Source organism: Erpetoichthys calabaricus, chromosome 2, assembly GCF_900747795.2.
Source record: "Erpetoichthys calabaricus chromosome 2, fErpCal1.3, whole genome shotgun sequence".
NCBI classification, from domain to species: Eukaryota; Metazoa; Chordata; class Cladistia; order Polypteriformes; family Polypteridae; genus Erpetoichthys; species Erpetoichthys calabaricus.
The window spans coordinates 149,737,202-149,759,428 of NC_041395.2; the positions used below are offsets into that span (position 1 = coordinate 149,737,202).

At 37.1% G+C, this 22,227-nt stretch overlaps 1 protein-coding gene across 2 annotated transcripts in view; it reads left to right on the top strand.

Annotated features, from left to right (window-relative positions):
• Window positions 1-1,063: 1,063 nt before the first annotated feature.
• Window positions 1,064-22,227, top strand: part of nyap2a (neuronal tyrosine-phosphorylated phosphoinositide-3-kinase adaptor 2a) — a 174,304-nt gene continuing 153,140 nt past the window's right edge. The window contains exons 1-2 of one of the 2 annotated variants that reach the window (XM_028794632.2): window positions 1,064-2,393; window positions 4,344-4,567. In XM_028794632.2, coding sequence (XP_028650465.2) covers window positions 4,374-4,567 — 194 coding nt within the window. In that variant the 5' untranslated portion in view covers window positions 1,064-2,393; window positions 4,344-4,373. The remainder of the gene's footprint in view (window positions 2,394-4,343; window positions 4,568-22,227) is intronic. The other variant, XM_051922411.1, reaches the window with a different exon arrangement.

Sequence of the window (22,227 nt, forward strand, 5' to 3'; positions counted from 1 at the left end):
ACACGTTCTTTCTCTTTGTCAATCTCCATGCTCTTAGCTCTACAAATTTGTTTCTAATAAAAAGAAGGAAAAAAATCAAAATAATTAAGATGATAGATAGATAGGTGCTACCTAAAATCTGGTTTTATTAAATTAAACGCACAGCTGCGACATTCAAACCCCTTAACTCAATCCCAGCTTTTAAACAACGTCATGGTAATTCAATGAAAAAGATGATGTCAGCGGCTGGGCAAAAACGGAACTACATTAGTTGATTGATGAGGCAGCCAAGGTCTGTAGGACACATTACACTGAGGCTTCTGGACATGAGACGGTGAGTTAAATGGGTATTGTTTAATTCTAGAATTTATCACGCATCAATTAATGCATTTTTGATTTTGTGACTGTTTTGTTGTAAAATATCTGAAACTGTTTTTACTTCTACGCGCAAACACATACTACCAGTAATAGCCTTGCAAGCTTACCTGTACATTTTAATGTTATTTTTATGTTAACTTTTCACTGTCAGTTGCGCGTTAACGGCCGTTCATTATCTATAGTGTTTCAGTTTTTCATTATAAGTATAAAACAGTGCTGATAGATAGATAGATAGATAGATAGATAGATAGATAGATAGATAGATAGATAGATAGATAGATAGATAGATAGATAGATAGATAGATAGATAGATAGATAGATAGATAGATAGATAGATAGATAGATTCAGTTTGTTGATTTTTGAAATGCTACATTACACAAAATATAACCGCACAAACCTATATAATATTAATTGAAACGCCATTTCAAACCGTAATTCCCAACTTGACACGAAAGGTAGGTAAGTGGGCGGAGCCAAACAGTAAAACCCAGGACTCATGGGCCGAACACCAAGGTCAGTTTTTCTACAGCCCCAATATCTTTCTCCTTCCCACTTAAAGTGATTGAGTGTTCCCCTTTGCTTGTTAAATCGTCAGAAAACGTTAGTTGCCTTTGAGCGGATTTGCTGATCTGAGAACAGGTGGCTTGGTCAGGTTTATTTGAAAAGGCCCCTCCTACACAAAGAGCAACAGTCTGTTCCGTAGCAAAGCGACCGTGGTTGCCTGGCAGATGTACATCTGGAGATCTCTGAACAGAGATACTGAACTTTTTCCACTGTAACCATTCCAGCAAGAAATTTAGGGGATGGGCGGAGTTATGTTACTCTAATTATGTACAACTTGATAACTTGTATGTCATTTATTATTATTATTATATATGGATTAAATTGTGTTTTAATTTAGTTTTTATCTTATATTCCAGTCATATTTTTGGCTGCACAGAAGCACGTAGGAGGGAGACTGTTGCCTAGGTAAAAAAAAAATAATAATAATGAGGACCTAGACCCCTGGGAGATGAAATCTGAGGCGGAATGAGATTGCCTTGGTGCTTGCGTGTTGGATGCGGCTTCATTCGCTCTCTATTCTCCCCCCTGTCACTGACTGGCCCAGGAAGGATCTATCCGTGGTGCTGGAACGCTGCTGGAGAGCTTTGGTAAAGGCTGTGTGTGATTTCAAAACAGATAAAGCAAGAGAGAGCAACAGAGAGACAGGAGGGGAGACAACTAAAGGGATGATATTTGCTTCGTCAATGGTACAGTAGGCTTGCTCTTTGTCTCCTGATTTACAAGTGAAAATCCCCAATTAATCTGCTGCTGTGGCTTCTGACAGACTAAAGATCGCAAGCTTACCAATATTGGTCGACGGGGGAGGAATGATACCAAGCGCCTGTCGATTCCAAGCCTTCTGTATCTAATGGGGACGAGGAAGCGTCTACGGAACGGAAGTCTTTGTTAAAAGAAATAACACAAGCGACAACAACCACAATATAGAAAATGAATGATGCTCTCTATCTGCCAATGGTCTTAAATTTTCATCAGTATCATTTTTATGTCGGGAGAAATATGAGCAAATGAAGCTTACTAGCAAGGCTCCTTTTTCCTGTACAGGTTGCGTATTTTTACGCTTTGTGGTAAAGTGGATACAAATCATTCACCGGACATCAACATAAACCTTGTTTATACACTGTTTGTGATGGAGGATTAACGGAGCGCTGGTTTGTTTTCTTGCAAAATCACACCTGCTGCGAGTCGCTGCAACGGTTTTGCATGCTGCAAGCTCGGAGATGGCCATCGTCGGCTTTTCAGCCACCCGGGATTCAAATGAGCAGTTGTCAGCCTTTCCTCATCAAAAACAAACACTTCAAAACTGAACCCTTTAATATTTTTTAAGCAGCAGCTTATAAATGGTCGGGCTCCTATGGTGCTGAAAAATTCTCTTGTTCATATACAGAATCAAACTGGAGAAAGGGCTCCACTAAGCAGAAATTAACTCCTTTCTGTTTGCACTTCAGTGTCTGCAGAGATTCTGCATCATTTTGTAAGTATAAACCCGTCTTAATTTTGTTAGGTGGGGTCACAGTGTAAGCTTAAATCACATGAAATCAGAAGCAGTCATTTTAGTAAGGTCACACATAACAGTATTGATGTTACATTATTATTATTACTTGTGTTGTTAAACATTTTTTATTCTAAAGAAGTTAAGAAGAAGAAGAAGAAGTTAACAGGTTTATAATTAGCATCATTTTCTAATTATATTGTCAAAATACAATGTATTAGAAAAATATGCTATCAAACAAGACAAGCAACATGATGACTTCAACACCAAAAATATGTTACCAGAGACAAGCAGTAAGTTCAACTGTTGAGTTGAAAAAAAAAAACACCTTGAAGGATTAGCTCTTTGGACGTAAATAGACAGAGCCCATTATTGCAGAGCCCCCTCTGACCCTCTAATAAGCAGCATGTGAGAAGTGTAGGCTGACTGTTACAAGTGTCTGGCCTGGAAGTTATAGCTCTGTTGAAACACTTGAATTATGAGAACATAGATGATCTTGGCAATTAGTCATTGTGTGATGAATGGCTACATTAAATAGTCCTATGATGTATACATTTCTAAATATTTTACTTTTCTTTAAATTGTAATTGTGGCAATCAATGCAAAAAAAATGCATTTTTAGTTGATTTTGATGACAGACTTTATTTATGTAGTATGAGAAGTACATACTTGTACATTGGCATAATAATGGTATAAATAAAATGTAAAGTCTGTAAATGTACTTGGTAAGTTGTGATGAATTATTATTTAATCACCTATAAATTATATAAACTAAGCAATCAGTAAAACCACATGAAAGTCATTTCTATCTATCTATCTATCTATCTATCTATCTATCTATCTATCTATCTATCTATCTATCTATCTATCTATCTATCTATTTGTATAACAACTTACAGTTGTAACAATCATGAATTTACAAAGGTACATTAAAATAAAAGTGCAAGGAAACAGAACATTTATAAATTATATACTCTATTAAGAAGTTAATTTTAGTTGTTGCATAACTAATTGTCTCCTTATACATTTAATATTATAATTTGTCAGTTATATGTATTTAAAAATTGCAGTCCAGTATTTACCAGCATATAGTGGGAAAAATAGTCTTTTAAGTGAAAATGATCAACACAAGCTTTTAAAACGTGTCATTTAGAATTCTGTATCACACAAAAGTGTATTTATAAAACAATTCAGTAACAATGAAATGACATTTTGTTGGATGATGCAACTATTGCATTTTCTAATTGCATGTGTGCTTACATTGAAACTCTTAAAGTTAGAGGTAGAATATTTTATCACTAGTAAAATCTTCATCTGTTTAACATTATCATTTTCATATTATTTGATTTGCATCACATAATAAATCATGTAACCTCAATGTGTGGGGTTACACCAGTACAGTTAGAGTTAGTGGTACAGGTGTGTGCCAAGGCATTTTTGTGGAGCAGTGTCATTTGCTGGGTGCCATCAAGTCTAGGTGGACACACATTACATTTGCTTTTACAATAAATGTGCCAATTAATGCATTTTTTTTTTTTGCAAGAGCATTTTTGAGGGGAGCACATTGTTGCAGAGGGTAGCAGTGCTGCCTCACAGATTCAGCATCCAAATTTAAACCTTGCCCTCACTGTGTGTGGATTTTACAAATTCTCCTTCTGTCTGTGAGGCTTTTCCTCAGATACCTGGGTTTTCCTCTCATATCCCATAGAAGTCCTGGTTACTTTGACTGCTGACTTTAAACTGTCCCTGTCTGAGTGAGTGTTTGTGTGATTTACCCTGGTGCTTCACAAAACTGAATTATGCAGGTTTAAGAATTTTATGTGTTTTATTATTGGTAAGTCACTTTTCATGTACTGTAGTGTTACACAGTAAATCAAACATCAACATTTAGTTTTGTTCACTGCAATATTTTATGTGTTTGCTTGTTGGCAGCAAGAGTTATTACATTGCCTCTGAAGAAAAATGAATACAAAAGAGGAAGAAGCCACTTTGACTCAGTTTTTTCATTATGTTGAAGACCAAGGGCTCCAAGCTTATGACAGCCTGGTCATACAGAATGCTTCAGACATTGCTCGAGAGAGCGATCGAATGAGGAATGAAACCAACTTAGCTTACCTGAAAGAGAAGAAGCGGAGACAGGAAGAGGCAATTAAAAGGTAAGAGAAAACGAGTGCTTCAAATCATTCAGCATTGCAAAGAACCATAGAGAATATGTGCTTGTAGCTGAACATGTTCAATGATATTATTGTGTATCTATTTTTCAATAATGGGTACATTTTTTGGTTTGTCAAGTTTCATGAGCTGTTTTAGTTTGTACAGTTGTATTTGACTACCGTAGATGTGTAAAAGTGAGTTCCTTTACTTTCAACCTGAATTTTGTTTATATCGGTGAAATTTTCCTTCATAACTCTAATTTTATGTAGTAAAAAATTACATTGATTAAATATAGAGAGAGAGAGAGGTGAGGAGCACACGCTGGTACAGTGTACTGCCGCACCCACCACATGGCAAATCAACTCAGGATCCCAGATTAGGACCCGAGTGCAGCTATGCAATGGGTGACACCTCAGCACCACACTAGTTCAGATGGAATGGAACCAGTGTGAGGTTTTTTATGGTGGCTGGAGTGCCAATTCTGCCACCAACCCCCAGATTAAATAGGGCATAGTTAAAAATAATTCATAAAAGGTTTTTTAACACTGTAAAAATGAGAAAGCAAAGTAAATGTTCAGTTTCACAAACAAGTGCTATGGTATAGTATAGCCAAGCATGAGAGGAAAACAAAAATTCCAGCCAGTGAGAATGCTATGAAAAACAAAACCTCAACATTTTCCAAGGTCTAAGGATTGCCAGCTCCTTCTGGGCATTCTAATATACCTGCATTTAACAACCATTATTGATAATTACAGTATCAGGATAGCATTGTATAGCTTTCTTCATTCATCTTATTATTACAGGTGGCTACAACATCTTTGTGCCAGGTTGTTGTTGTACAGAGTAACACTACTAGTGAGTAGTTTAAAAAAAAATTCAATTTATGATAAGAGCCATTCAACAAACCACAAAGAAAAATACTTCTGAAGAAGCTAAATTGAAGTACAGCTTATTTTTTAGTTTTTGAAGTTTTTAACCTGGCATACCTCTACTGGTAAAGGATTTTTGACACTGTGGCCGAGTGCAGGAATGACAGACTTGCCAAAGAAAATCTGGGGTGTCAACCCAGTCATCCCATTTAATTAACAAAAGAAAATGCTCCTTAGGCGTTAGTGCCCTTGTCTTTGGGCTTCCGATAACAAAATAGGGCTCAGCTTCTAACTGTGGATTAGGGTCACTTTGCTAGTTGCTCTTGCCAAAATGACACCATCTACTTGGAAGCCGGGGTTTTTATGGTCAGGGAGCTGGAATGGGTGGAGTTAGGCACCCCCACTGGGCAGTTTCTCAGTGCTGCAGGGAGAGAATGAGAAGACAGTGTTAGTGATAGTGCCCCCTCTTGTCAGGTTATTACATACAGTACCTCGACAGAGCACGTAAGGCGATCTTCTGATGCACATGTGTAACAACACATAAAAAAAAGCAATTTCACTAGTTCTTTTATACATCATGCTCACAATATTACACAAAATTGTTTATGACTTTTGAAAGTAGGAGGATATACTGTACATACAACCTCTTGAGCAGTAATAAGACCAGCTAATTAAGTGCTTGTTATGAATGGCTTTGTATACAATAAAGATTGATTTATTAACTAATTGGATGACACAGTAGTATAGTGGTTAGCAGTGCTACCTCACAGATCCAGCATGCAGGGTTTGAATTCCACATCTGCTTTCTGTTAGTGTGGAGTTTACATGTTCACCGCATATCCGCATGACTTTTCTCCTGGTATTCTGATTTTCCTCTCACATCCACGTGACTGCAAACTGAAGCCATGTGAGTGTGGGTGTGTACTGTTCTTGAATGGGCTTCATGATGGATTAGTGCCACATCCTGGATTGGTTTTTGGGAAACAGCTTTGGCCACCTCATAATCTGAATTACATTAAACAAGTTAGATTAGGTTATGGGTTATGAGTAACAAATAGCAGATAAAATCACCCCTCAATTACTATTCAAGGAGGTGCATGAAATTAAAGTTGAGTAGACCTTGTCTAAATTATTAAGTATAAAACAGTACTTCATTAAGTAAATATATTTAATTGCATGAACTGTATGTATAGTAGTGTTAACTACTAAAGAAAAACTGTATAAAATTAATGTTTCCTGCAGGTTGCATCTTTGTGCATGTTGTGCATTTCTGGAGATATAAAATGCATTCAAGTACACGTCTAAAATACTGACATGAGTAACAAGGAGAATCTGGGCCACATTGGCTGAAAATATCCTTCTGTGCTTGTTTTTTCAAGCTGCTACTGTAGGAAAATACACAGCTAGTAATTTGCATTTATCCTATTTAGTGGCTCTCATGGCATCCTGCTTCCTCCTGTTAACATTTTTGTTTTTTTACTGGAGCTGAATTCAGAACAGTATTTAAAAAAAACACCCTTAGCTGCCTAAGATATATTAAATATTAAGCATACATTTATTGAAGCCAAAGAAGAAGAGGAAGAAAAAAGTGAAAAAAGCAGGATATTTCATGACAACTATAAGTAGGTCAATGAGATGACCTAATTTTTACAGTAACTGATGAAAAAAAATGTTGCAAAGCTGAGATTAAGTGTAAAAGCCTTAGATACCAAATAAAATGATAAAGCTTGCAGGCAGGGTCTGTCTTCTGCCTAGTAACAGTTGAACTGCCTAGGAGCAGATTAAAGGTACTGTAGTCTCAAAATGAAGAGTACTATAAAAGCGTTGTGACATCCCAAAGGATAGTGTTAGCTCACTCAAGTCAAAATAAATGAATAATTCTCAGTTTTACTTCATTATCGGGGTTGGGGGTGGGGCAGAACTGTATTTACATGGAAAGGATGAAAAAGGGCAACTTCTACTTCATTTGTTCATTTGTCAAGGGATCTGTGACTTGTTTTGCTTAAGGCAAAGATGATTGCTTTTGCTTATGAGCAAAATTCACACTACCATGAAAGCAAATTTTACAGAAATATTGCTGGATACATTTTTCGCATCACAGCTTTTTACTCAAATGTCAGTTGAATGTGTAGATATGAATGACTCTTTCACCTTCCCTATTATGACTGGCATTACTCCCTGAACATAACCTTCATTTTGTAAAAAAAATAAACACTTATAGGCAATATATTTGTGAACACAAATATTGAATTTTCATTTGATCGTCAGCACATTGCTTTAAACTGACTGACCTTCTTTCATTCTGTAAGGATGAGCTCATTTCTTTAATAGCAGCCTTGCTTTAGAGAATCAGCATGCTGTGAATCACTATTGGCTAAATAATATTGACATGTTTTGGTACTACAGACTTACAACAAAGATTCTGCAAGCCTTCAATAATATTTAATAAGATGAATTTGTAGTAACACAAGGATGACTAACACACTACTACGGAAGTACACATTTGTGGTTCAAAAGGACTCTCAATGGTGCTTTTAACAACAAACTGGCCAATTTCATCAAAGTAGCTACTGTCAAAATAAAACTACTAAATTAATCTCCTTAAAGTACAGTCTTCAGCGTGATGAATGTTGGCTGAAATGAAATGGAGAGTGGAGACCATTTGGTGTTTTAAACTGAATGACAGTCCACTTAAAAAAGTTATTATGCTGGCCACCAATTAAATCACTGCAGGTTTGATTGGTAGCCATTAGTTAGTCCAGTGGTTCTCAATCTGTGGGGCGGGCCACCCTAGGGGGGCGCGAAGTAACAAAAAGGGGGGCGTGAAGATGTGAAAAAAAGAAAACAAGAATCGAAAATATGAAAAATACATCTATTGAAACCAAAACAAATTAACTTAAACTACATTCTGATACTAGAAAAATAAATATAAGAGTTAGATAAATGTCAATAAAAGTTAAGTAGGCATAATAAAATATGCATCTATGATATATCTCTCTATTATAAAAAAAAATCTTTGGGAGGGAGACTAGGGAGACGAGACGTGATCTTCTCGGAAGACAATTTGAAGTCCCGTGAGAGACACTTTAACTTGCTCCCAGCTCTTAAAACAACGACAAGCAACAAACAAAACACGCAGCTCGACAGCAGCAGAAACCCAGCAGATGATCCGACCGCTTCTCCTTGCGTGCTTTCAGCCACCCTGACTCCCTCCCCCTTCACAACGCAAGCAGCATTATACGTCCTGCGAGAAAGAGATGTAACCACGCCCAGGGCCGGAAATAAAGGACAAGTATTGTTTTTACAGTAAAAGTGAAAATAATGCATATGTAACAATTCCCATGAAACTAACAATCTCTTTAAATTGTATATCCTGTAAACCAAACCCGGGGGTGGGCGAGCGAAGCGAGCAGGAGGCGGAGCCCCCTAGTTATTAATTTAAAAAGAACAAATTGGTATTAGTGGGCTCCTTTCAAAAAAACATTTAGGGGGCACGATTAAAACTGTTATGAAAACTTGGGTTGCAAATACTTAAAGGTTGAGAAATGCTGAGTTAGTCTAACAGTTATTCACCAGTCTCTTACTACTTCTCAATCAAAGTATATTTTTAGAGTTCTATTAGTGTTCAAGCTGTAAAGTACTGGGTTCAAATAAAGTTTTAGTGTTCTGTTCATGTCTGTTTGGGTTTTCAGCTCTTAAATGGCCTGATGTAGTGAATGTGGATGTGCATGTGTATGAGTGGTGGCACAGTGGTAGTGCTGCTGCTTTGCAGTAAGGAGATTGTGGGTTTGATTCCCAGGTCCTCCCTGTGTGGAGAGCGCTTTGAGTAGTGAGAAAAAGTTCTATATAAATGAAAAGAATTATTATTATTATTATTATTGAGTGTTCCTGTAATAAACTGATGGCCCATTATGATTTGTCCCCATTGTTCCCTGGATGGTTCCAGTCACCCTACTTTCCTGAAAAGGACAAAATGGGTATAGATGATTAAAGATATTAAACATATTAAGACTTTATATTGCAGCATATAGTACATTCACTCAGTCACTTTTGATTCATTCTTCCTGCCAAGGGTCTTTTTCCAGTGGGATATGCATTGCTTTCCATGTAAAATCCCCATGGGGTGTCCTCCCTGCATGTATGTATGTATGTATCCACATCTCAAGAGTGTGAGTGTGCTTATTCCAGGATTGGATCTTGCCTTGAGCTCAGTGCTACTGGGATTGGCACAGGATTTCCAAGGATTAGGCAGATTAAGCAATGGATAATAAATGTCAAATTTATTTAATTTTACATGACAAATAGATATAATGCATACTTATGTAAATTCCTTGGTTCAATTCAGTCACAGGGGACTTACCCCTGGGCACAAGACACTAAACAACCCTGGACACAATACTATTACACTGCAAGGCACACACACATACACATCCACAGTCACTCACACTGGGGTCAGGTAATCCAACATGCAGATCTGTGTAGATCTGGCAGGAAAACTGCAGGAGCCATAGAAAAATCCACAATATCACACAGAAACCTTTACTAAATCCAGACAGACAAAACTGTACCTGTGATTTGGCGGTGCTAACCACTGCACCACCTGGCACCCTAGTGCAAGTGATTCTTTTAAAATAAAGGAGAATTGGTTAATTAATTACAATTAAAAGCAACTGTGTGAATCAAATATTTAAATTAAAATTATGTTTGAAAATGAACATTAATTGAATAATTTATATTTTTTGCATTTTTATAAAACCGTTTAACAAGTAATTCTTATAAAATACATTTTACTGGTATTTAATTGCAATAAAAATACTATGTAAAATAACCAATAACTTGGTATTCAAAATTTTAATCTTTTGGTCAAACACCTTATGCTGCAAGTTATCGAAAACACTATATAACATAATGTGACTGCATATCAGAATTTCTGAGGATTTTTGTGATAAATTTTGCACTGGCATGGAAGGAACCTAAATTTGATGAAGTTGGCAGATACTCTTTTTGTTCATGTCGATTCCTTCTGGTATTATAATTTCCACCCACAGTTCAAGGACAGTTTAATTAGAGACTGATATCAGGAAATTTGGCAATGTGTGTAAGTGCAAGAGTGTCTGGGGTGTTCTTGTGCCCTCTCCAATGGCAGCTCCTGCCTTTTATGGTTGTTTTCAAAAGGACAGGCTTTTAGCTCCTATGATCTTAAAATTGAAGAGTGCTGGTATCTATCTATCTATTGAGAGACTGGGTAATATAATCAGAGATAAAGCAGAATTATAATCTGGATAGTTCTATTTTCATTTGGACAGTTGCTCATTTTTAAATGGTAAAAAATGGAGCTGAGCATTATTGTCAGTACATATTTCAGAGCCCATAACAAACTGATCTTTCAGATGGCTCCTCACTACCTGGGCTCTTTAAGATCACTAAAGACTTCAAACATCTGTGAAGTAGAGAGGGAAAAAAAGACAAGCTCAGTTGAATGTGCACGACAAATGACAGAATGATGAGAGCACAGACAACAGTGTTAATTAAGAAGAAAGAGAAAGTGCAGTGAGACTGGTCACTCATGGGAATTCTTTAAGAAGGGGTGGCAAAAGCGGTGTGAATAATCAAGGTGGTGGTGGGGGTGGGGGGGGGGGGGGTACATATTGGGACAGACTTCCAAGCAAGGAAAGGTGATAAAAAAAGAGACAAAAGAAACCACAAGAATGAAAGTTGTAACATGTTGAAACACTAAGAAATTGGAAAAGCTTTGTGCAAAAGATGCAATGAAGGAATAATAGTAAAAGTTTACCCCTCCAGTCATTCATTATCTAGTCATAGTTGCTGGTTTTAGATTAGGAAATTAAAATTAGGGTATTCAAACAAGAAAGACAACATTTTCCAACGACTGAGTAAAAGGCAGTGGTATACTAAAAAAATTGGGGTCCTTCATAGAAACTGAAAGTTAGGGCAAAGTACATTTTGGGTAATGGAATGATTAGAAGAAGGACATAAAAATTAAAAGATGAGCCTGCTGATGCATAATCCAAGGAAAGTATAACATAATAAATGTTAAAAAAACTAAAACAAAACACTGCTTCCCTAACAAGTCTGTAAGTGAAACCATGACTTTTGATTTACTAGTTCGCTTCATCTTCCAAACATCTACTCAAGTATGAGCAGAAATAGAAGTAATTATGAATTGAAATTACATTTGAAATTAGATTTTGTAGACTGTAAACATAAAGAAAATAGCATTTTGAAATTTACGTGATCCAATTAATTGGGTCAAGCTCATCCTAGTAGCGTCCAGTGCAAACAGGGAGCCACCTCTGTCCACTTCAAAACCGGCTGAGACTTACATTCCCCCTGACCAGTTTAGAAACCCCAATTAACATAAAGGGTACATCCTTGGCGATTTGTGAACAAGAATGTGAAATAATCCCACACAGAAACAGGGAGAATTATTAATGTCCATACAGATAGCAGAGAGGAGTGAGACTCAAACCCAGGATGCTTGGTCTGTGAGGCAGCAACACTAAGCCATGTTTCACAATGGCACTCACATTTAAAATCTGGAGAAAATTGGTACAACTGTCAGTTGAGAAAAACAGTAGTAATTGCTATTTGGGTTCTATTAATTCAGAGGTGGTTGTATCATCAGGGCGTTCTGGGTGCATGTCCAGGCCAATAGAAAATTTTACTGCTCATAGGTTGATCTTTGAAAGTTCATGAGACTTAAAAGAGATTCTCATTTATGTTTCATTTAAGAATTAACTCTTGTCACTGATATTTCTCCTAAAATTCCTTAGAAGAAATAGCTTTAGAGCAAAGGAAAACAATAAAACTGAGGTAAATTGAGAATTGGATTTGAAAAGCAGGTTATATTTTGTGAGATCTCTTTCTAGTCTTGTTTTAATCTCTTTCAAGACTCTGTATCTTTTATTTATTACTGAACTGATACCTTTATCCAGGCAGCTGACATCATTAGAGATACAATTCATTACATTTCTTTTGGTTATCCAATTGGAGCACAGGCAGTTGAAGTGACTTGCTCGTTGCCAGATGGTGTCAGTAGTGGGATTTTGATCCACAACCTCAGCTTTTGAAGTCCAAAGTCTTAACCACTATGCCGCTCTGCCAGCCTTTTCTTCTAGAATGAGTAAGATCAAATTGGAGCACAGCAATATACATTGGAGCAACTAAGACTATTATTCAGAAGCAAGGATTACAGTTTTGTATTCTTAGTATGTTGTGCTTTATTACCACAAATAACTGTCCATACATTTCACTATATATTACTGAGCACACAATGTCAAGACATTACTTGCAAAATCTGAGCCCATTGTGTGACTTTGTTGAGATCTCTGCTGAGAATACAGAGGTATTTTTTCTCTTGAGAGAAAAATCTGAGAGGAATTAGACAAAAGAAAATGTCACCATTTTATTTCTTTCTGATCTCGTTATCTAGGAAAAACCAAAAAGGTATTAAGGAGATCTGTTTTTGGTTTTTCATTCCTATAAGGGGGCTTTGCGATGGCTAGGGTTTTTTTCACCAAAAACACCCTGTTTGTTTAAATGATTGATCGAGTATCTGCGCACCAAAATGATCAAGAGTGACCACCCTTCCCCTTGCTTAATGAAATGAATGAGCATCTGTGAGTCAAAATGACCAAAGTAACCCTTCAATTTCAGCTCGATGAAATGAAAGAGTATCCGAGAGGGGGATGTTCCCCCACTGAATGAAGAGGACCGGAACCCACTTCATGAAATTATCAAGTATCCACAAATTTAAATTATCAAAGGGGAAGGGGGGCAATCAAGTTTCGCACCAAAATCAAAGTGAGAAATAATGCGCTGCATTAAACAACCCAATGTCAACACACTGCACTGTTAAAAGTATCAACATTCTGTTAAGGAACTAAGTCACCCAGAGGCCTTGTATTTATTTAATTATGTATCCACTAATTATAAGGTTATAGGGACTTTGAGTCTATCTTTGAAAAGTAAAATGCAAAACAAGCTCAAACCTAAATGGAGGACACACATGCACACACAGTTCACAATTTTAAGTCAATGGTTAACCTAACACTCATATCTTTCAAAACTTAATAGAAAATTAAAGTGCATGTACAGATAGAACAAACAAAGTCCACATTGGCAGTGACTGTCAATCAACATGGGTTTCTAAAGTTGTGAAGTAGCAGGGCCAATCATAGTGTCATGTCATGTCATGTCATTGTCTAATCTACAAACCATGGTCATGGGGGTTGGGCTGAAGCCTATCCAAGCTGGAATAGGGCTCAAGGTAGGAACAAACCCTGGACAGGGCACCAGTCTATCACAGTAATAATGCCACCATGTAATTTTTTTAAGCATAGCACTTTTCTATTTTAGTTCTAAATAAAATTATTTTCAAAAGTGCTATTCTTTTAAGTCCACTAGACGAATAATGCTCTCTTATCAAGTACCTTTCACTTTTATATCTAGTAGTATTATAGAATATATAGGCTCTCAGGAAACATTCATCCGTCTTACAAACCTGCTTATCTAGAGCAAGGTCGTGGGGAATTTGTAGTCTGTCTCAGCAACCATAAGATGCTAGGTAGGAGTAATCCCTGGACAGGGCATCAGGCCATTGCAGGGTGAACACACACACAAATACACACACTAGGGAAAATTTAGCATCACCAATCCATCTAACCTGTACTTCTTTGGACTGTTGGAGTAAGCTAGAGAACCCATACATATTGGAAATATGTGCAAATTCCACACCATGAAAACCTGCAGCAAGAATCTTGGTCTCTTTACTGTGAGGCATTAGCACTGCCACCACAATCAAGGGCCAATTTAGCATTGCCAATCCACCTATCCTGCATGCCTTTTGACTGTGGAAGCAAACTGGAGGAAATTCACACAGACAAGGGGAGAACATGCAAACTCCACAGGGAGAACCTGTGATATGAATCAACTTACTTTGAGACATCAGAACTACTGCCATGACAGCATATATGTCAGCAAACAGATGTCTGTTATTGCAAATTATATACAGTACAATGTAATTACCCTGTAAGTATATGCCAAGGTTTAGTGCAATAAGACCTTGTAGTTGCATATTTTCTGAGTATCTTTGTACAAGTAAGGACACATTTCTTATTCTTGAAGATATTTGTGCATGCACCTATAGCACTGTTCAAATTTCACATTAAGTACAGTGTAATAATGCCTAATAATACTATAACTACCTCGCATAATTAAGATGTGCTCCAATGTAATAAGAGACAGTCATTATACTGTGTTGCCAGCTAATTTCTAGACAATTCTGAATGACTCCTTGAAAATTAGAAAATTTTAATTTCACAGACTCTAGGTGATGGTAGCATGGTGTAGGATTTAATAGTGCTACTATCTAACTAGAAAATTGGATTCTAATTTTCAGCTGGATTATTTTCTGTATATCCAGCTATGAAAAATGTCTTTCTGTGTATCTAGTCTTTTAAACATCTAGAAATGAACACTTCTGGCTAAAAAGCACTCATGTAGAATTAAGGTTCACAGTTTCTGGAGATATGATTTTAATCATGTCATGGTAATTGCTTTCTGCCATAACTGTGCCTGTTTGATCGTTTAAAACATAGATCAGACTTATCTAGCAGGAAAAGTCCTTTTTAACATCATGTGATCTACAATGTATCGGTATACAGTAGCTCAGTGCTTGAGCTAAAACTGATGCCATATTTACAGGTACAGAGATTAGCATCCCTCTTTCTTTGTCAACAGCAATTTCAAAGACTTAATCAACAAGTTCTTATAACATCTTTGTTGGCTTGTGGAAAGATACCATTGGGCTTCATTAGTTCGACTTTGCCATATTAATCAGAGCTCCTAACATGACATAAACTTTCAAAAAGCCTTCGATACAGCCCCACATAAAAGATTAATTCTGAAACTAGAAACTGTAGGCATTAGAGTTAATCTACAAAACTGGATCTCAAGTTAGTTCATCTGTAGGAGACAAAGAGTACACGTAAGAGAAGAATGCTCCACATTGAGTAAGGTCATCAGTGGGGTTTCTCAGGCGTCTGCCCTTGGACCATTACTTTTTTCTGATTCATATTAATAACCTAGATTTCACTATAGTTAGTAAACTTGTAAGATTAGCAGATAACGCTAAAATTGGAACAATGGCAAACACTGAGGAAGCAGCAAAAACAATTCAAGAAGACTTGGACAAGCTTCAAAACGGGGTGAACATTTGGAAAATGCAGTTTGATGTAGAAAAGTGTAAAGTTCTACACATGAGAGAAAGGAACATCAGTTATAAATACAAGAACGGAAACAGTGTTCTACAGGAACAGGTTTTAGGTTGTTTATGCTGACAAAATATTTTCATCATCTAAACAATGCACAGAAGCCATTAAAATTCAAAAAAAAATTTAGGCTATATCCATCCATCCATTTTCCAACCCGCTGAATCCGAACAAAGGGTCATGGGGGTCTGCTGGAGCCAATCCCAGCCAACACAGGGGCACAAGGCAGGGAACCAATCCCGGGCAGGGTGCCAGCCCACCACAGGACACACACAAACACACCCACACCACCAAGCACACACTAGGGCCAATTTAGAATCACCAATCCACCTAACCTGCATGTCTTTGGACTGTGGGAGGAAACCGGAGCGCCCGGAGGAAACCCACACAGACACAGGGGAGAACATGCAAACTCCACGCAGGGAGGACCCGGGAAGCGAACCCAGGTCTCCAGGTCTCCCAACTGCGAGGCAGAAGCGCTACCCACTGCGCCACCGTGCCGCCCTAGGCTATATCATGAATAGAAATTAAAGGATATTATGCTCAGACTACAAAATGCACCAGTGAAAGCACTGTGTGCAGTTCTGGTCACAATGCAAAGAAGATGTAGCAGCATTTGAGGCCATGCACAGAGCAACCGATTACATACCAGGACTTAAGGACATGTCATACTCTAACAGACTCAGAGAATTAAACCTGTTTAGTCCCGAGCAGAGGAGACTGCATGTGGATCTAATGCAGGTCTTCAAAATCCTCAAAGGCATTGGTAAAGTCAAGCTAGAAGAATTCAATATGCTTAAAGGTGAATCACTTACTATGGCACACCAGTGGAAATTAATGGGAAGGGTATTTAGGAGTGAAGGCAGGAAGAACTTCTGCACTCAAAGAGTTACTGGAATCTGAAAAAAAATACCAAGACATGTAGATGAAGCAGAAACCTTCAGAACCTTTATAAATTAACTGGATAAGATACTGGAACATCTTAGCTATTGTATTACCTAAATAAACGAGCCGGACTGAATGGTCTCCTCTTGTTTGTCAAAATTATTTTTTTCTAGTGAGTCAATGTTTTGTTGAACCTGACCTCACAACAATATGCCATGACAGAGGGGTTAGTGTGATTATCCATTGTAAAGGAGTGTGAGCTGTGTTTTTTTAACGTTGTCCCTGTACCTGGTTTCTTCTAAAGCTTTGCATATTCTCCATTTGACTCATTTTTGCCTTCTTTAAAAATTGTTTTGTTCATCTTATTGTCTACATTAACTAATTAGTACATGAGCTACATGGTGTCATCTTGTTTTACATTACAAGTTTCTTTTACAGTAAAAGTTCTTTGGGATGGTGACCACTGTGATAAACACTATAAAATGTATATTAATTAGTTGATTGAATGATTCATTTTGTTGTATGATTGGTTAATTAATTGATTAGAAAATGCTTAAGAGTCATTGCCACTTTCCCTTAAACCACTTGCTGCTTTTAAATGTTTTAATTGTAACTGTAACATGGATAGTGAAGTGTCTGATGTTAGGGATTAGGATGCCAGTTTTATCAAAGAAGTACAAATGAAAGGGGTTCAGATTTCAGCCTCCTTCTTTAGATCAGCTTCTGTTTGTTTTGAAGCGCTTGGGGAGACATTTTAACTGTAGTTTGTTGTTTTTCAAATGTTTGTCCTGACTTTGAAACTGTCTACTTCTTTCGATTAGTTTGCTATTTTTTTGTTCTCCAGTTGTCAGTCCTGAAAATGTTTCCTATTTTTCACTTAAAATACCTGAGCCTTACACTGATTCTTCTAACCTTTCTAATTTGACCTGCATGGAAAGATTCAAACGGATATGAAAGTGCCAAATTGGATGATTCCAAATGGAGGTGGAAACTCATTGGTGGGATAACATTTAAAAGAAGGAGCCATGTATATGCAAATTATTTTTAAAATCACACTGTAGGAAACTGAACAGAGGAAAGTCTTACCCGTCTCAACATTATATGAGGTGAAGAATGCAGCATACTGCTGAGACGTTTCCACAGAAATTAGGGAAAAATCCCAGTACATGACCGGAGATGCATATAACAGAATTTGCCTAGCAGCAGTTGGCAGAAAGCAGTTGCTGATATATTTATAACTCTGTCAACAGCATTTCCTGAAGATCAGCATATTCAGCCAAACATAGAATCTGACATTACTTATTTTATTTAATATTAGTTTCAAGTTGCACTAAAAGCTGAAATGATGGAACACCACTTGGATCTTCCTTTTCTCCACACATAAGGAAGTCTGGTGAAATGTTTAATGAAAGAGAGTATTTGCACTGTGTTGGTCATTTACATTTCATCTTGTACCCTCCTGACCTGCTATTCTGTACTTTTGGTGCTCTATGACTTGTTCCTTTAACAACTTCTCACTCCCAGACTACATGACAGTTTTCATTACTCTCATCTCCATAACCTTTTCTATTTCACTTGAGTCATTCTTCCAATAAGTGGGAGGGTTTGTATGCAGGGGCTTCTTGCCTTATGCCACAGATGAGTCAAATTCATAAGTGCTTTTTGTTTTGATGACTGAATGACTCATGAGCATATTGGAAACTTTAAATTCCCGCACATAGCTTCAAGGTCCAGTGGTGCTTACCATTCTTATTGTGCATTTGTGAAATAAAAGGGTTGGTTGACACAGTCTTATCAATGAATGATATCAATGAATGAATGAATGAATCAGTGGTTTCTGAAGCTTTCAAAACTGTGCTAAAGCTGTGGTAGATAGATAGATAGAGTGAGTGAGTGAGTGTGGTAGGGTGAAGTGCAGATGCTTATACCCATCTTTTAGATTTAAGAAAAACTCAAACTACTGTACACAAAGAAAACACACATAGTAATCATGTCAGGAACTAAAGCCAGGGCCTTAGGATGATAAAACATTAACAACTATCATATATCCAATACCATGCTACACTTATAGTATCTATACTTTTCAAGTATAGACAATGAATGGTGAGAATGATGGGGCTTGTTCTGGACAGTGTAGTCAGATAGAGGTGATGGTTTAAGTTGATGATCTCATGGTGTTTTGCCAACCTGATTATCTACATTGATATATATATATATACATATATGTATATACTAGGGGGTTTGCCCCTTGCTTGCTTCACTCGCCAAGCCCCCTGGCCTGCACTACACGCTAGCCACTTCGTGTCTCTGCTGCTCGCCAAGGTGACGCGGTCACTCCTCCGAAACCCCCTCTTAAACGGTGATACAATGGGAAACTAATATTTTTTTTTACCTCCTCTTTGCTCGATCAGCTGCTGGCTTGCTGCTGCTACCATGCCACATGATCTGTATCTCACGCGGCACTTCAAACATTTGAAAGCCTGTACAGCAGCTGTCCTACTCTTTGTCTTTTATTTCCGGCCCCAGGTGTGGCTAAATCTCTTGGCACAAACTCTTGTCTTGAGGGACGTGAGTTCTTGATATTTTTTAGTTTATAATTTTAACATCATATTAAAGTTCGATAAATTCTGAAAAGGATGATACCAAACATATATATGTAGGCTTTAAAATAAGCCAGATTTAAAGCATGACAAAAAATGTGACATAAAAACGTCACATAAAATGGTTGCAAAAAATTGTTGCACTTTTAGGTTTAGGATTTTATATCTATATAGATTAGATATATTTATACAAACTCAGAAATAAATTACTGTATATATCTTCATTTATCCACCCATTGCATATCCCCCTTTAATGTATTACAGGGTTGGTAGAGCTGCAGTCAGTTCCTGCAATATGAGTATAAGGCAAGGGCCATCCATGGGTGTGAAGCCAAGCACACTCATGCTCACACCCATACTCAGTTATGCCAAGATAATTTACAGTCACCAGTCAAACCAACATGCACATATTATGTGACAGGAAACTAGGAAAGCTCTTGAAGGCATGGGGAGAATGCACAAACTCCACATCAAACATGTTCCAAGCTGGGAATCAAATTTAAGTTCTTCTAGCTAAGAGATAAAAAAAACCACCAACTACTAAGTCACTATGCATCAGAACACTATTTACGGGTGCTTGCATTTTCAGCACTGTATATTTAATTCTTTGCCTACTGATGCAGAGAATTAAAAAATCATTCAGGTTCATACTATGAGTACAAAATACTACAAGGTTAATGCTATAATTAATCAGTACCATCCATCTAGCTATCAATTTTCCAACCTGATAATCCATTTCAGGTTCAAACAAAGTCAGTGCTTATCTTCCAGCATTGGGGGCAAGAAAGTACGCAGTCCTGGTGTCAGTTCACCGTATGATACACTTGCACACTCACCCCCATTCTTTCAATATTTTGTTTAGCAATTTTGAAACCATTACACAATAAGTATCCCTAAAACTGTATATTATTACACCTTTTTCAGTTTATAATCATCACTGTAATACAGTAGGTAGCAAAGAGTTCCCTGAGAGCTGAATTCTTTCCATGTGACACCAATTCAGGTGAGAAAGAATTGATAATCATGATGGGCCAAGATAAACAGACCACCTAAAGTAATGTGTGTGGGCGACTGGACGTAATTCACACTATGCTAAGATGTCAGAATGGAAGAATTAAAATAAATTGCCATGCTGGGTGAATTACTTAATACACATTTGCCATTACTCTGTAAGCATACATGAGTGTAAGATTTCAGATGTGATATAATAATTTGTTTTGCAATAAGCTGTTTGAACACGATGTGCATGTGCAAATGTGCCAAAAGTGGTGCCCATAACTAGGTTCAGTGCCAGTGGTCAGTATGTTATTCCTGCAGTTATATCAACAGTGTGACCTGAGAGTATGAACAATCAAAACTGAATGCATTGCATTAATGATAGGAACACAAGACTAGTGCTTACTGTTGTTGCTCACACTGCGCCTAATTTCATCATGAATCAAACAATAGTGTCACTACCTATATGAAAAGCTGGCTGACCAAAAAGCAAGTTTTTGAGGGATTAAGAAAGAATAGGGAATATGAGCAAATAAGTTGGAAGTTGTTACTTGAAGGACGATAAATCTGGTGACTTAAACCAATGCATTAGACAAAATGGGAAGTCAGTGAGAAAAGCGCTATATAAATGCAAAGAATAATAATAATAATAATAAAAAATAATGTTAGCCAGGAATCCAAAACAAAACTTTAAGGCAAAATCCTTAAGCTTAAAAAGAAATGTGAATAAAATTTGGCATATGGTTATATCCCAAAGCTAGTATACTGAGGACTGTGCATTGCCATATTAAACAGTATAGTGTGACACACCTTATGTTATGGCATATGGCTAAACAACGTGGCTGCACCAATAGAAAAAAATATGTAGTGATAGCACTCAAGAAAATTAAACAATAAGCTCAGGAAAATAACAAATAAACACCATAATTTCATGACAAACAATAGTAAAGCAAAGCAAATCTTACTGAAGTTCAAGTCAGCTGTTGCATTACAAATGGTATTAGGTGCGTGCAGCGAAGGAAGGACGCTTTTTCTTAGTATGTTGTCATGCTGTTGCAGACGCAAAGCACTAGTCAATGTGAGTGAAGGTGACTCGCTTACACCTAACATTACTCCAATGACAAAAAATGAAACCACAGTAAGTCTAGGCCTTTATTAGATAGGGGTTGCACACACATACTAGAATAATACAAGGAAAGATCACTCGCTTAGAAAATACAACACATTTAATATGCATGCAAAGTTTTTCTTTCAGATGATACCAAACAGGACACAAAGCAACAGATTTTCCTATTTGTGTGAGTCAATATGAAAAAAAAAACAAAATGATAAAATGAAAGAGTTTGGTAGTGTTCCCATTATATACAGTTTTTCCTTATGATTTGTAAATTGCCATTACAGCTTAATTTTCTTTCAAATACACTGCTATGTAAAACATGTATTGCAATTTTCATTGGAGGTCTTGTGGAGATGTTCCGTCTTGGCCAATTATGCATGACATGCCACAGTTATGTCAGATTTGTGCCTGTAGCACAAGGAAGCCTTCTCCTAGGAAACTATGCTTTGATGACACATGCAAGAAGTCCTTTAATGATTATTTCCTCATGTGCTTGCACACTATGGATTACCCTTGCAGCCTCAGTGTAATTTTCTCTCTTGTGAGAGAACTTGAGCTGCACAATTGAACATGTTTTTTTTTCTTTCTTCTATGGAACTTATTAAAATTTCTCAACCTGAAAAGGGAATTCCCCAGTTGATATCATCAAAGCTAAATCTTCTGTGGATAGTGTGCTGTCCCAGCAGGAGCGCTACTAAGTACAGAAAGTAATGGTGAATGTGCAGCTTTGTTATAATTGGAAAAACTAAAGCAAATCAAATTATGGATATTGAAGATCAGGGCTCACTGACTTTATGTGGTACAGGAAGGGATATGTGTGGCATCATAGCTGTGACACAAAGACACTTCTCACTCTATATTACTTATGCAGCTTTGTCTTAGAAAGTTATCTGACACACCATG